This window comes from Eschrichtius robustus, chromosome 20 (assembly GCF_028021215.1).
Source record: "Eschrichtius robustus isolate mEscRob2 chromosome 20, mEscRob2.pri, whole genome shotgun sequence".
Classification (NCBI taxonomy): Eukaryota; Metazoa; Chordata; class Mammalia; order Artiodactyla; family Eschrichtiidae; genus Eschrichtius; species Eschrichtius robustus.
This window is the reverse complement of record NC_090843.1, coordinates 16,439,846-16,456,309: the sequence shown is the minus strand read 5'-3', so window position 1 is coordinate 16,456,309 and position 16,464 is coordinate 16,439,846. Positions and strand designations below refer to the sequence as shown.

The 16,464-nt window shown below is 35.3% G+C and overlaps 1 protein-coding gene across 7 annotated transcripts in view; it reads right to left on the bottom strand.

Annotated features, from left to right (window-relative positions):
* The window catches only part of CDC27 (cell division cycle 27), a 56,949-nt gene that overhangs the window by 16,536 nt on the left and 23,949 nt on the right, over window positions 1-16,464 (bottom strand). For 2 of the 7 annotated variants that reach the window (XM_068530817.1, XM_068530821.1), the window contains exons 5-12: window positions 13,230-13,327; window positions 12,307-12,461; window positions 11,990-12,201; window positions 10,917-11,031; window positions 8,469-8,602; window positions 2,506-2,605; window positions 1,060-1,267; window positions 680-852 (exon numbers count right to left, since the gene is read on the bottom strand). In XM_068530817.1, the coding sequence (XP_068386918.1) occupies window positions 680-852; window positions 1,060-1,267; window positions 2,506-2,605; window positions 8,469-8,602; window positions 10,917-11,031; window positions 11,990-12,201; window positions 12,307-12,461; window positions 13,230-13,327 (1,195 nt within the window). The remainder of the gene's footprint in view (window positions 1-679; window positions 853-1,059; window positions 1,268-2,505; window positions 2,606-8,468; window positions 8,603-10,916; window positions 11,032-11,989; window positions 12,202-12,306; window positions 12,462-13,229; window positions 13,328-16,464) is intronic. The other 5 variants (XM_068530819.1, XM_068530822.1, XM_068530820.1 and 2 more) reach the window with 3 other exon arrangements.

The following is a 16,464-nucleotide window of genomic DNA, read 5'->3' as shown; positions in this document are numbered from 1 at the left end:
TACATATTTTCAGATCCAACTAAGTAGAGTACAAATGTTTCACATAAGAATGTATGGATGGGGACTCCCCTGGTGGTCCAGTGGTAAAGAACCCACCTTTCAAGCAGGGGACGCGGGTTCGATCTCTGGTCGAGAACTAAGATCCCACATGCTGTGGGGCAACCAAGCCCAAGTGACACAACTATTGAGCTCGTGCCTCAAGGAGAGAGCCCGCATGCCGCAAACTACAGAGCCCGCGCGCCACAACTAGAGAGAGAATACCTGCCCGCCACAACTAGAGAGAAGCCCGAGCGGCACAACTAGAGAGAAACCCAAGCAGACCGTGTGCTGTAACAAAAAGATCCTGCATGCCTCAACAAAGATCCTGCGTGCCCCAACTAAGACCCGACACAAGCCAAAAAAAAAAAAAAAAAAAAAAGGAAAAATAAATTAAAAAAAAAAAAAAGAATGTATGGATGACTTGGGTTCTCTACAAATCTATCTCAAGTAATCCCAAAGAATTTAAACTACCCCTTAACACAGAAAGAATTGTGCTGATAAATTATAAATAGTGACAAAATAAATATAGACATTACATAATAAATACTGACCCTTTAGATCTAGCCTTCTCAAGCATAAGCATTTTAATTAAATTTAAATTATCTCTAGAAAGGCATATATAACTATTTTTCATACTTACTTGCATGTACTCTGAAAGTTCAAAATAGGCCCTTCCAATCTGGCACAGGACCCAACCAGTATTGTAGTGGTGAGATGGTAGGTGGCTCAAGATATTTATAGCTTCTTTGCAGTTGTATGAGCACAAAGCTAAATAACCTTTCCCCATTTCACGAAGAAGGCTCATCAAACCTTCTAGGAGAAAACAATGTAGTAAACAAAGGAGAAAAACACAGTAAAGCAGTCTGGTTTTCTAGAAAGGCTAATTACAAAATAATTCACTAAAAATTCCAACATCTATCCAGAAAAAAATGGAAAGCACTTTAATGAACATAAATAAATTTACTTAAAATAAGTGAATAAAATAAAATACAAAGAAGATATTAAGCATTTAAAACAGACCTGCTGCTGCTTTCTGTAGATTAAATGCCTGGATCTGAGGTGTGATTGTGGAGATTTTCCCTTCTGAAATGATTGCAGAGTCTAATTTTGTTATTTCTAGGCTATCATTTATGTTAGGTTGAGTTATTCCTCCTTTATTAGTTTTACTTTTTGTTTTTCTGTTTGGGATTTTAGGTGGAAACTTCATTTTTAATTTTTTGCTATTCTCCTGTAACAAGAAGGAAAATCCCACACTTATTATACTCATTTATTTTAGACATCCTCCCAACCCTTTTTCTCAAGTATTAGATATAAAATAAACAGTTTTGATTGATCTGTATTTTTCTCAGAAAACAAAAGTCATCAAAGTCATTTAATTTCAAATGCAACAATTCTGAAAATAAATCATATTAACTAACTAGTGTTTAAGGTACATTAGCTTTAAGCATTTCTCTTTATTGAAAGTGTATCACTTTTGGGACTTCCCCGGTGGTCCAATGGTTAAGAATCTGCCTTCCAATGCAGGGGACGTGGGTTCAATACCTGGCTGGGGAACTAAGATCCCACATGCCGTGGGGCAACTAAGCCCAAGCACCACAACTAGAGAGAAGCCTGCGCGCCGCAACGAAGAGCCCATGTGCCGCAACTACGACCCGACGCAGCCAAATAAATAAATAAAGAAAGAAACAAACAAACATTAAAAAAAACCCATCACTTTCATTTATTATTTAAAAATAAGAAAGTAAGTAGATACAACAACTATCTAATTGTCTCAGAGCATTGTAATTTATAAGGTATAAAATTGCTGATCTATATATGTCAGAGTTAAAGACTGTCCATAATATTTGTCAATGGATGAAGAAAATTTACCAAAGGTATAAGTTCCTCCAATTGTGCAAAGAAACGTGCAAAGAAAACACAGAAAATTTCCATTTACTCTTCCCACAATTTTTCCCAATGATAACATTTGACATAACCGTAGTACACCATCAAATCCAGGAAATTGGAATTGGTACAACACTAGCACCAAAACTATAGATCTTATTTGGATTTCATCAGTTTTCACATGCACCTTTTAAAAAATTTTGGTGTATATAGTTCAGTATAATTTTGTCACATGTATGGATTTGTGTAATCAACTACCACAATAAAGATATAGGACTGCTCTACCACTACACAAAGAAATTCCCTTGTGCTATGCTGTAAAAGTCACATCCTCCCCTCAGTTCTAACTCCTAATAACCACTGACCTGCTCTCCATCACTATAATTTTGTAATTTCTACAATGCTATATTTATTAAAGGACCAAGAAAATTTACAAATGTTACAGATGGTCCTCCAAATTAAAAAACATTAAAAAATTTTTAAATAGTATAATTTATTCATCAGACATTGAGTCATCGATGAACAGGAATTTAAGAGGAGGAAGCATTAAGTAAATGTGACATACAGAAATCTTTAAATTACCTTGGTTGTAGAGCTGTCACTAGTAAAAAGTCGTGAACTTCTTCGAGGCAGTGCATTTGGGGGAGATGTGATAGTGGGGCTCAATACCTGAGGTGTTGTACTAAAAAATTATAAAAGTAGACATTAAAAAAAAAAACTCAGTTTATGACCATTAACTATTGTTTCAATTCAAGTATATTAAAAAATATGCATTCAATATGTTTGCATTCTAAAATTGATGAGATCAGTCCTTTTCTCATCCCCCTATGAAAACTCTTATTTAAAAAATGATTCTTGTTACGATAAAATGGTAAAAATTATAGCACAGATCTTCACTCTATCTGAAATTGCTAATTTGAACTTAAAACAATCCACATAAAAATTACGGGTCAATAAATAGTAAACACATCTATAAACCAATTATCTCTAGCCCTCGTTTGCAACTATAGCAAGTTAGAGAAAAAGAAACTAGAACAATTGATACCTGGGAAGTTATTACCCTGTAAATTCAAACAGCCACACCAAGGGATTATTCTGTTTAGAGCAAAAGGAATCTAATAATCACTTGGATAGATTTTTTTTTTTTTACTTTAAAGGCAAATCTTAAGAGATAAGAATTTTATTCTTGATACACACCACTATACATAAAATAAACAAGGATTTACTGTATAGCACAGGGAACTATATTCAGTATCTTATAATAGCCTACAATGGAAAAGAATCTGAAAAAGAATATATGTAAATGTATGTATATATATATATGTATGTATAACAAATCATTTTGCTGTACACCTGAAACTAATACAATTTTGTAAATCAACTATAGTTCAATTAAAAAAAAAAGAATTCCATTGTTAGAAGGCAAGCAGATTTAAACCTCAAATTATCTAATTGACAGTAAGTCTATGGACTAAACTATTTACAGTTTATACAGCTTATGGGAAATCCTACTAATTACCTGAGTCTGGGTCAAAGAAGCTTCTGAAAATAAAAGAGAAGCTGACCAGTGAATAAAGAATGCACAGGCTTTCAAAGACACAATCTCAATGTAGAGATTTCAGCAAGTGAGGTCATTTGGGTTGACCAATTTACTTTTTAATGATAATTTTTTAATTAATACTATTTTTTTTTTTTAGCACAGTTTAAGGTTCACAGCAAAACTGAGGGGAAGGTACAGAGAATTTCTATATACTCCCTGTCCCGCACATGCACAGCCTCCCCCATTATCAGCATCCCCCACCAAAGTGGTACAATGTTACAGTTAATGAATCTACAGTGACTATCACATTGTCACTCATTGATAATCATCCAAAGCCCATAGTTTACCTTAGAGGTCACTCTTGGTTTTGTATATTCTATGGGTTTGGAAAAATGTATTATGACATGCATCCATCATTATGTTATCATACAGAATGTTTTCACCTTGGGCTGGGAATGGCTCATATTTTCAATAGCCAGAGTGAAAAAACCTCATACTAAACAGGTCATTGAGTAGAGTACTCAAAGTGGGGCAAAATTAATCCAGACTAAAGGCTGCTCTTGTCCCACCGAACAAATTAAAAAGCAAAACCTGAAAGGATCAAGCTGTTAACAAGTAATTTAAGTGCATCCCACATATCCCACCTTATCTTTCTTTGATAAAGGAGGCAAGAATATACAATGGAGAAAAGACAGCCTCTTCAATAAGTGGTGCTGGGAAAACCGGACAGCTACATGTAAAAGAGTGAAATTAGAACACTCCCTAACACCATACACAAAAATAAACTCAAAATGGATTAAAGACCTAAATGTAAGGCCAAACACTATAAAACTCTTATAGGAAAACACAGGCAGAACACTCTATGACATAAATCACAGCAAGATCCTTTTTGACCCACCTCCTAGAGAAATGGAAATAAAACCAAAAATAAACAAATGGGACCTAATGAAACTTAAAAGCACAGCAAAGGAAACCATAAACAAGACGAAAAGACAACCCTCAGAATGGGAGAAAATATTTGCAAACAAAGCAACTGACCAATTAATCTCCAAAATATACAAGCAGCTCATGCAGCTCAATATCAAAAAAACAAACAACCCAATCCAAAAATGGGCAGAAGACCTAAATAGACATTTCTCCAAAGAAGATACACACATTGCCAACAAACACAGGAAAGGATGCTCAACATCACTAATCATTAGAAAAATGCAAATCAAAACTACAATGAGGTATCACCTCACACCGTCAGAATGGCCATCATCAAAAAATCTACAAACAATAAATGTTGGAGAGGGTGTGGAGAAAAGGGAACCCTCTTGCACTGTTGGTGGGAATGTAAACTGATACAGCCACTATGGAGAACAGTAGAGAGGTTCCTTAAAAAACTAAAAATAGAACTACCATATGACACAGCAATCCCACTACTGGGCATATATATACCCTGAGAAAACCATAATTCAAAAAGAGTCATGTACCACAATGTTCATTGCAGCACTATTTACAAGAGTCAGGACATGGAAGCAACCTAAGTGTCCAATGACAGATGAATGGATAAAGAAGATGTGGCACATATATACAATGGAATATTACTCAGCCACAAAAAGAAACGAAATTGAGTTATTTGTAGTGAGGTGGATGGACCTAGAGTCTGTCGTACAGAGTGAAGTAAGTCAGAAAGAGAAAAACAAATACCACATGCTAACACATATATATGGAATCTAAAAATAAAAGTGGTTCTGAAGAACTTAGGGGCAGGACAGGAATAAAGACGCAGACATAGAGAATGGACTTGAGGACACGGGGAGGGGGAAGGGTAAGCTGAGACGAAGTGAGAGAGTGGCATTGACATATATACAAATGTAAAATAGATAGCTAGTGAGAAGCAGCTGCATAGCACAAGGAGTTCAGCTCGGTGCTTTGTGACCACCTAGAGGGGTGGCATAGGGAGGGTGGGAGGGAGACGCACGAGGGAGGGGATATGGGGATATGTGTATACGTATAGCTGATTTCACTTTGTTATACAGCAGCGACTAACACAACAATGTAAAGCAATTATACTCCAATAAAGATATTAAAAAAAAAATTTGAGTGCATCCCAGAACAAAACTTGAAAAATACTTAAAAGGATACAAAAAGTCCAGCACTCAACCACGTAAAATTTCCAATAACCGGCATACAAAAAAACCTTGGCACGCAAAGAAGCAGAAAAATATAACCTATACTGAAGAGAAAAACCAATCAATAAAAAACAGACACAGTAAGACTTAGTAGTTAAGATCACTAAAAGAGCTACTATAAATGTAGTTCCATATGTTAAAAAAGGTAGAAGAAAGCATAGGCATGTTAAGGAGAGAACAAAATCAAACTTCTAGAGATGAAAAACAGAATGCCTAAGATAAAATACACACACACACACACACACACACACTGAATGGGATTAACAGCAGATTAGACACTGCAGAAGAAAAGATTCGTTAGCTTGACGACACAGTAGTAAACCCTATCCAAAATGAAAGAGAAGAAAAAGACTGGAAACAAAAAAGAACAGAGTATTAGTGAACTGTGGGACAACTTTAAACAGTCTAATATACATGTACTTGAAGTCCCAGAATGAGAGAGAGGGACATGGACAGAAAAAGTTTTTGAAGAAATAATGGCCCAAAATTAGCTAAATTTGATGAAAACTATCAACTTACAGATCCAAGGAGCTCAATGAATTTGAAGGCCAAGAAAGGAGAAAACACACTACAGCACATCATAATCAAATGGCTTAATTATCAGTGATAAAGAAAAAATCTTAAGAGTCAGAGAAAAGAGACAGATTACATACATAGAGAAACAAAAATGAGGATGGCAACAGGCTTCTTGCCACAAACAATGCAAGCCAGTAGACAGTAAAGCAACATCTTTAAAGAAAAAAAAAAACCTGTCAACTAGAATTCCATATCCAGGACTTCCCTGGTGGTCCAATGGGTAAGACTCCGTGCTCCCAATACATGGGGCCCAGGTTCGATCCCTGGTCAAGGAACTGTTAGATCCTGCATACATGCCACAACCAAGGGTCCACATGCTGAAACTAAGAAGCCCACATGCTGCAACTAAGAAGTCCGCATGCCACAACTAAAGATTCCGCGTGCCTCAACGAAGATTCTGCATGCCGCAACTAAGACCCAGTGCAGCCAAAATAAATAAATAATTAATTAATTAATAAATATTTTTAAAAAAGAATTCAATACCCAGTGAAAATATCTTTCAAAAATAAAAACAAAGGTGAACTTAAAACTTTCTTCTGACATACAAAGGCTGAAAAAAAATTCATTACCAACAGACCTAGACTACAAGAAATGTTAAAAGAAGTCCTTCAAGATGAAGGGAAAAAAATACCGAATTGAAATTTGGATCTACAGAAAGAAACAGAGCGCCAGAAAGATAACTATTTAAGGCAGAAACTACAACAATCACTCTATAGAAGTAAAATATATGACAGCAATAGCATACAGACTGAGAGAGGAGCATGAAAATATACCGTTATAAGGTTTTATACTGTATGTGACATGGTATAGTATTATGTGAAGGTAGACTTTGATAAGTTAAAATGTGTAATATAAACCCTAAAACGACCTCTAAAAAGACAAAATAAAGAGTAAGTGTTAATAAGGCAATGTTATGGGTTGAATTGTATCTCCAAAAGGATATGTTGAAGCCCTAACCCCCAGTACTGTTAATGTGAACTTTTTGGGAAATATGGTCTTTGTAGATGTAATCAAGTTAAGATGAGGTCATCAGGGTGGGCCCTAATTCAGTATGACTGATGTCCTAATAAGAAAAAGGAAATCTGAATACAGAGGCACACAGGGAAGATGGCTATGTGGAGACAGAGGCAAATACTGAGTTGTGCTACCACAAAATAAGGAATGCCTGGGGCTACTAGAAGCTAGAAGAGATAAGGATCCTCTCCTAGTGGCTTCAGAAGAAGCACGGTCCTGTCTATACCTTGATTTTGGATTATAGCTTCTAGAACTGTGAGTAAATAAATTTCTGTTGTTTTAAGCCACCCAGTTTGTGGTACTTTGTTACAGTAGCTGTAGGAAACTAAAACAAGCAGTAAAGAAGATAAAGTGGTGTATATCAACTATACCTTAAAAAAAGAGAAGATAAAATGGAATAATACAAAGAACACAAAATCATTATAGTTGATGCATATTACAGTTAGTATATTTGTTTAAAGTGAAATGTATAATTCAGTAAATTATGTTTATGTATTCTTCAAGACTAGCATATACTTGGCCTGATTAATGATGCTCTGCAGGAGGCCTCAGGCTCCTTCTCATAACCGAGCCTGAGGCAATCACTGTCACCTGCCTGAGAGCTGGCCCTCATGATGAGACTTACCATCCTGGCATTTTAGAAATATTGAGGCCTTTTATATAGTCAAGGTATATGCACACGTATGTCTGTTTTAAGACTTATGGTACATGTTCATTATTTTAGGAGACAAAGTTGGAGCTTTCTCTTAAAATATTAGCTATAATTTATTTTTGAGTCCTTGAACAAGAAGAGAGATCCTATTTAACACCACTTCTGTGTGGAAATGGATTCATTATTTGAAGATTTATTGGAAGATTAGTATTATGATCTATTTACAGAAATGCATAATAGGGGAAGGTGAGAATAATCTATCTGTACTTGACCAGTGGAGAAGATCATATAAAAAAAGAAGAAAATTATTTTGGAGGACTGCTCAGAATATCTAGTTTAAACAAATTCATGAGGCAATTAGAGTAAAAAGGTATTTTAGCTAACTCCTGTCTTGATTTGCATTATAATACTCAACTAAAAATTAAACTCGTTTTTCAGTAAGTTAGAAATTTCAAATTTAACATATTCAAAATTTACAATAGTCATTCTAGAATTCTTGGGACCGTCAAAACCCGCCTAAACGGAAAGATTACAATCATGTTTCACAATAAGAAACAATATCAAATAATGACACCATAATAAATACCTTGTTTGTGGGCCAGAACTTTGTGTTTGTGCAACAAGAATTGGAGTTACCTCTCGACTGTTTCCACTCTGTGAGAAGACAGACTTTGTTCCAGTTTGGCCGATTCTGGCAACAGACTGTAAAACACAAAAAGTCTAAGGTTTGTGAATTATAAATTGCACTCTAAATGATAAAAGACATCATGATGTGCCCATCTACGTTTTCCCAATACAAGATTTCATATTATATACTATCATCTGAAAACACAAACTATTAATGTCATTATTTATGTCATTTTAGGTTAATTTAATGTTATATTAGAATGAACATCAGCCTATTTCCCCATATTAACCTCAGTATTTTTACCCTTATACTATCCTTTCATCTTTCAACTTTAGTTTCCAGAGAAAGGCTCAAAATTCCTAGAAGACTTTCCCAGTTGGGCTAAATGCTAAAGAATTTTAAGACAGCTACTATTCTCAAGATTTATGATCTAACTTAGTATACATAAAGAAATAATAATACAGTAAGATTTTATATCCCTTCTTTGGCACTTAGTAAAAACAGTTCTAGAGTAATTCAGAGGAGTAGATTAAAAAAATATCATCCAGTTATTTTCCAAATTCTAAGAATATTGCTCTTAGAATTAGCATTTCTTTCTGGTGTGTTCAATCTTCTATTAACTGGTCTCTGCTTGCCCCTTCTCTTTTCTCTAATTTATTACCTTATTTCTATTTATTTTCATCACTTATCCTTTTTTTTTTTTCTTTTTTGGCTGCGCCACACGTAATGAGGGATCTTAGTTCCCCGACCAGGGATGAACCCATGTCCCCCTGCAGTGGAAGCATGGAGTCTTAACCACTGGACCACCAGGGAAGTCCTCACTTAACTTCTTTATAAAGTGATCTCTGGCTACCGTGTCAGTGGATACTAAAAAATTTTTTTTACTACCAAATTAAGATCTTTAGCTACTCTCTCTTTCCCTAGGAGAGCCTGGCCATTTTAACCCTTCAATTATTATTTCTATCACTTGGCCATAGTCTTTCCTCTATAACTAACTATCCACTGAATATCTTCACCTAATCTACCACTCCCTTACAATAAAACTTTTATAACACTTCCTCCTCTTCCTTCCCCAGATTAGGACCTCTACATTCACCCAAGGGACAAAACTTAGTCAACTTTGGTCCTTATTTAGCAAAGAACTATCTACTGAACTCACTACTCGGTTTGATATTTTTAGTTGATACTGCAGGCAGACCTAGAAGTATAGCTTTTCCAGGAATGTCTTGTAATAGAACAGAGGCAGAAGAGGTTGAGACAGGAAGAGGTTGAGACTGGGCAATGAAATCATGTACCTGTTCATTGCCTAACTTGTCCTTAATTACTCTGACTCACATGGTTTTGGCCTACTTCACCTGGCATGCTAACCACCATCCTACTATGCCTTCTCATAACTGTAATAAACTAATTTCCACACTTATATTTCACTCCCATAATAATACAACAGCAGGTAGTTGCCAACTTTAAAAAAATCTTATTTAAAATAATCCACATATTAACTACTTTATAGACCCTGTTTACCACTCTTGGAGTTCCTATTATCACTCATTAAGAAGCTATCATAGAAAAAAATTTTGCTGACTCTAAGGAAGTTCAGGAGTAAAAGAGTAAAAACAAAACAAGAAGAAACATGTCTCTCTAGGAAGGTAAAAGGGTTATATCAGTCATTCACATACCAGTTTGACTCATTTAGCTTCCATTTCTTAAACATCTATTAAGCACGGCAATAGGCATTTTACATATAACTAATTTAATTCTCACATAAGATACCGTGCACCACAGATATGTTTTAAATAAACAGCACTTTGGCTTCTACTGCCACAGACTTTAATAAAAGAACATTATAAAAAGAGTCGCAGTTGCAACTCGGTCTTGTTGCAGTATTTACTATAAGGATACTGTGAAATATTTTTCATTTTACTACACATTTACTACATATTTACTCCACCTGTATGAGGATCCACTATAAAAATTTTATTATCAGAAATAGCTGGCTTTATCATGTTAATTAGTATAATTAAAAAACAAACATAGTGGTGGGGACAAGAAAAAACTATGGCAGGTGTAATTTCCATTATTTACATTCAAAGTGATAGAAACAATCTTAATTTTGTTTTTTAAAAAAAGGAAATAAAAAGTAAAAATCTGAATATGTTTATTTAGCTATATGCTGAAATAAACTATACTTGTGAGCTACAAACTTATGTGGCGAAAAGAGCAACCAGCTTTGTGTCTCCTACTATGACCGGAGGCTATGATAATGACGACCTTCTTTTACATTTAGATAAACTCTTCTAAAGGAACGGCAATTAAAGAAAGTTGGATTCTGAAATTGCCTTTAACAGATTGGAATTTTAAATGAATTTCCTTCATCAATACCAAAACTGTATTTTACATGGAAAATACCTTTTTTGAAGGGGCTCCGGTGGATGGCACGTCAATTACAGAAGATGTATTAGTGTAGTTTTGTAAATAGGATCCATCTCCAGGACTTGGGGTTTCTAATGGCAAAATCCCAAAACTGAGAAGAGGTTGAAATCAAGGTGTCAAAAAGTCATCAAGGCATATATAAAGCAGCAGTATACTTAAATTAGAAGGTCTAAAAGGAAGAGAATGGCAAATCAGTCTTGGGGGCATTGAGGATCTGAGGGGCAGATTAAAAATAAGCTGTGAATGTAGACTATTCCACCCACCATAACTAAAATTAAAAAAAAAAAAAATCAAGAAACTAAATTGAGCAGCAACTACTGACTCAGGAGATTTATTAGAAACAAAGAAGAGTGGCTTTGTAAAAGCTAAGATCCAAATTATCAAATTACTTCAAATTCTTGGAATTTATGGGATTTAGACCCTATTACAGAGAAAATGTCTCCAGAAACCAATGAACACATCTGTGGATTCAATGAGTTTTGTAATCTCATGGTCATACTATTTTAGTAGCTCCCTGGCCCTGGGACCCAACTCATAGTCTGTTTTAACATATAATTTTTTATTTTGATTCTTTTGGATATGTATCCTCTGGGCTGGGTTCCTATATTTATACATACATATATTTCTGATAATTTGACAAAATATTTCATATCAATAGGTGTCAATTCTTCCTTCCCATTTTGGAATACAGCACTTTAACAATAACCACTGCTGTCACTCTGATTATTATCATAAGCATTCCAACATTTTAAGAGGTTCACTGATGCAGAGCCATAAACACAATATTTTTTTAATTCATACACCAGCTGAATAAGGCATGCTTTAAAATTTTCTCCAATATTTAAGAAGGAATTTTTATCACAGGTACTGTATTTCTATTACTTCATTTTCTGAAAATGGAATAGGTTCATTATTGACTTATTAAATACCTCTATTTCCATAATGATTTATAAGTTGCTGTTCATATTAATTTATATTACCAATACAGGAATTACTATATGATCGTTTAATATTACAGCACATTTTAAAGTATCTTTTATTTGTCTTACCTTGGGGTTAATGGGCTAAGAGCAGCTGGTCCTCCTAACAAACTTCGACCAGTTTTTGGTTTATTTTGAACTTGTTTAGATAATATGGAAGTTCCTGTTCCAAGAGGGACAGTATCTGGTGAAATTACAGCTGAATCAATATAAGACACTGAAGAATCTGTATTCAATGAGTACTTTGAATTGGAAGATTCTAAATTCAGTCTGTTTAATTCCTGAAACAGAAAATTTCTACCATGTCATTTATGATACATTATTTAGTTCAGATCATTGTTTTTCATTTTCACAATATTTTGAACACTAGTGTATAATATACTTACAATTGTGTCCTGGGGTGTTTCTGTAAGAACTGTCTCAGGCTGTCTGTGAGATAAACTATGATTAGATACTAGTGTTGTGCAAGAGTTGGGCAGACAGCTGCTAAAGTTCTGTAAAGATGTTAATTTAAATGTTTGGTCAGGATCTGGCTTTTCACCTGTGAAGGGGAAAAAAAAAAGTTTGCCTCTGAGGAAAGGAAGGTTAAATTTTTTTTTCAAGCATGCATAAATCAGTGGAAATAAGGCCTTATCCAGAGTTTTAAAGTTCTTCTGTCTGTTTCAGTGAATCAGATTTATCTCCCAAAAGCCCATCCATCAATTTATTGTAAAAGTTTACCCCTAAGATAAAGCTAATAAACTAAAGGAAATAAACTAAACCACAATGACACTGACTTTAAATATAATAAATCACAGGAAAATGCAGATTTCTGTGTTTGTTTTAAAGCAGAAAGCAACTAGATCTCATTTTGCTCAAGGTAAGGAGTGAGGGTGGAGAGGTGAAACCCTGTAGAAATAATAGTAAAGTTTTGAGCACTTCCATGTAAAGACACAGCAATGTTTTAAAATGATCCTTCATGCATCCTGGAACATATATACTGAGACACTCTCCCCCCATATTATCCAGGTCTTATTTATAGAACAGTTTCTGCTCTAGGCATTCTATTAATTTCTTTTCTTACCCAGAATGCTATTTTGGCTAGTGTTATGCTCACAATACAACTCATTCTAGAGGACACAAGAAAGGGCACATTACTCCTGAAACATATGATTCTACCTTATTTCTTGTTCTCAATTTTAAAAGCCCTTAGCTTTGAAAAATACTTTTCTTGTGGATAATTTGTATCACTCTCCAAAAATTAAGCAGGGGAAAAAAAAGAGGAAGAAGAAATGGGAGAACCCTCCCGTAGCCACCTCTACAAGCTTACCTATTTCACATAATGATTCAAAGGGGGACCAGAGGAAAGGATTTAAACTAAGGCTCTTTTGGTAACATTCTGATCCTTTGGCAAGCCGATCTGTCTTGCTGTAAAGACAAACAAATAGATTAGACAAGCTATAAAACCTAAAACATCTATTACAAACAAACTTTTCATACAGAAAATTAGGTAAATCTTATATAAGTTCTGAGAGTACTCTTCTAGATTCTTTCTTAAATTATCAATTTCTCCTTCTTACCATCCTCCAATCTCTATTATTTAGGGCAGTTCAAGTCAAAAGTCAGGTGAAAGCAAACAGAACATGAATTGAAAGGAATGTTAACAAAATAAACAAGCTATCATAGCCTTCTTAAATACTATATTGCTTTTAATTTCCTGTTGGATATTAGAATTACTGAGGACATATGGAAAAACACCCAAATATTTCAGTCTTATTGTTGATTTTAAATATAAATCCCAGTGGTAATTTTGAAAGTGACTTAAATGCTTTAAATATAGCATATTTAAATGATCAGATTTTTTAACAAAGTAAAGGTGGTAGCTCTTAACTTAAAGGAAAATTCATGTTTCTTTCTAAATTGGGTATATAAAGGCTTACATTTAGAATATAAACAACATTCTTGGGACCCTATATACTTGAAACAATCTGGAAATTATCAGAACAGCATTGTTGCCTCCCTAGCTTTTATTTTATTTTATTCTTAATTAATTAATTAATTTATTTTATTTTATTTTTGGCTGCGCTGAGTCTTCATTGCTGTGCACGGGCTTTCTCTAGTTGCAGCGAGCGGGGCTACTCTTTGTCGTGGTGCACGGGCTTCTCATTGCGGTGGCTTCTCTTGTTGTGGAGCACGGGCTCTAGGCGCTCGAGCTTCAGTAGTTGTGGCACGTGGGCTCAGTAGTTGTGGCTCACGGGCTCTGGGGCTCATGCTCAGTAGTTGTGGCACACGGGCTCAGTTGCTCCGCGGCATGTGGGATCTTCCCGGACCAGGGCTCGAACCTGTGTCCCCTGCATTGGCAGACAGATTCTTAACCACTGCGCCACCAGGGAAGCCCCTCCCTAGCTTTTAAATGGGGGAAGATGGGATTGAGGGTTAGTGAGACTTGTTGGAGCTTTCAGGTTAAAAAATACTATTCACCTGGTCTAAGGTTGAAATTCTTCATTATCTAATGGAAAAAAATTAAGATACAGCAATTTTTCCAAAACCCTAAGGTTTTATAAAGGACCAGATGGCATCTAACCAAGATTTTCAAAACAACCCTCAAATGAAACTATCAGTTAAAACATAATCTGTTTATGTGCTGTCAGTGTATCTCAGAGAACTGAAAAGAAGACCCCCTTGGGTAACTATATATCGGTGTGCCTTACTTTCAAATTTTGCAAGTGAATAGAAACTAGAATAAATGATGTAATAAAGACAAGAAAATACCACTAGTTGAAGACTATCTAGCTTCCCACATTTGCCTAATTTGACCCAATAAACACACAGACAAAGAAGGAAGCAGAAGCAGGAGGCAGACTTTCAGAAAACGTAAGTTTTATCAGTCTACATCTAGGATTGCTTAGATGAAATTTCTTAAAGGAAAAATAGTTGTAACAAGAATGATATAATCATTTACCATGGATAGAGGGGTAACTTAAAAATAGGAAACAAAGGGCTTCCCTGGTGGCGCGGTGGTTGAGAATCTGCCTGCCAATGCAGGGGACACGGGTTCGAGCCCTGGTCTGGGAAGATCCCACATGCCGCGGAGCAGCTGGGTCCGTGAGCCACAACTACTGAGCCTGCGCGTCTGGAGCCTGTGCCCCGCAACACGAGAGGCCGCGATAGTGAGAGGCCCGCGCACCGCGATGAAGAGTGGCCCCCATTTGCTGCAACTAGAGAAGGCCCTCGCACAGAAACGAAGACCCAACACACCCAAAAATAAATAAATAAATAAATAATTTATAAAAATAGGAAACAAAGCAAAGACATAAAAAGAGTATTTTTTGAAAGTAATAATTAGGAGTGGAAAGTGTCAAATCAATGCTCAGGAACTTTTAACATAAGGCCATGAAAAGAAAAGTACAGTGAAATCTCAATGTTTGATCTAAACTAACTCATGTTATATAGTCCCCTCATTGCTTATATAACTAATTATGGTTTGTCTATTTCTTTACAGATTTTTTTTTTTTGATGTGGACCATTTTTAAAGTCTTTATTGAATTTGTTACGATACTGCTTCTGTTTTTGTTTTGGTTTTTTGGCCAGGAGGCATGTAGGATCTCAGCTCCCCGACTAGGGATTGAGCCCGCACTCCCTGCACTGGAAGGCGAAATCTTAACCAACGGACCACCAGGGAAGTCCTCAATTTATTTATCTTTCATGTGTGCTCTCTTGCAATTGATTATAAGCTTTCTGAGGATAGGAAATTAGATTTCTCATTTTTATATTACCTCTTTCCTGTTTTCAATAGCCTCGCCCCCTTGCTTTGCTTGTACAATATATCATAAAATACTTTTACTAATAATTTTTAAAGTTGCATTGAGCGGGCTGTATGAATTACTTAAATGGCCAGAAAAGTGGTGGACAAACTGATTAAGCAAAGATAATCTATTCAAGAAAAAATATTATGAAAATGTAAGAGGTGATCATTTGTGATGAAAATCCTCTTCTCCAGTATTATGTAAATTATATTTTCTTTTTACATTAGCAAAAGGTAAATTTTCTTAAACCTTTGATAAGTTGCCAAGGCTGATTTTTATAATAAGCCATGATCTGATTAATAGACCATAAAATAAATGTTAAACTAAATGTCTGCTAAGAAGAGATTAGATATACACACACATGCACACACATGGATAGATACTGGTATGTATAAATATTGGGTTGGCCAAAAAGTTCATTTGGGATGTTACGGAAAAACCTGAACAAACTTTCTGGCCAACCCAATAACATAAAAGTTAACTGGGGAAGAAGCCAGATGTGGACTTACAATAATCAAATCTGGGAGACAGATCTCTCTATTCAATAGAGAGATAAAAAGGGGGAAAGATTTAATAAAATTAAGCTGCCTGGAGTGCCCCAACTTTAGATGGAATTTTTTAAAAACTAAAACTCTGAAAGAAGTTTCCCAAAGAATTGGGGTTAAAAAAAACTATTTAAATGGCACTGGGAAGAAATAGGTTAATCTAAGAACCAAACTTAGTATCAGTTGTGTCCTAAAGATGCAAGTCTCATGTGCT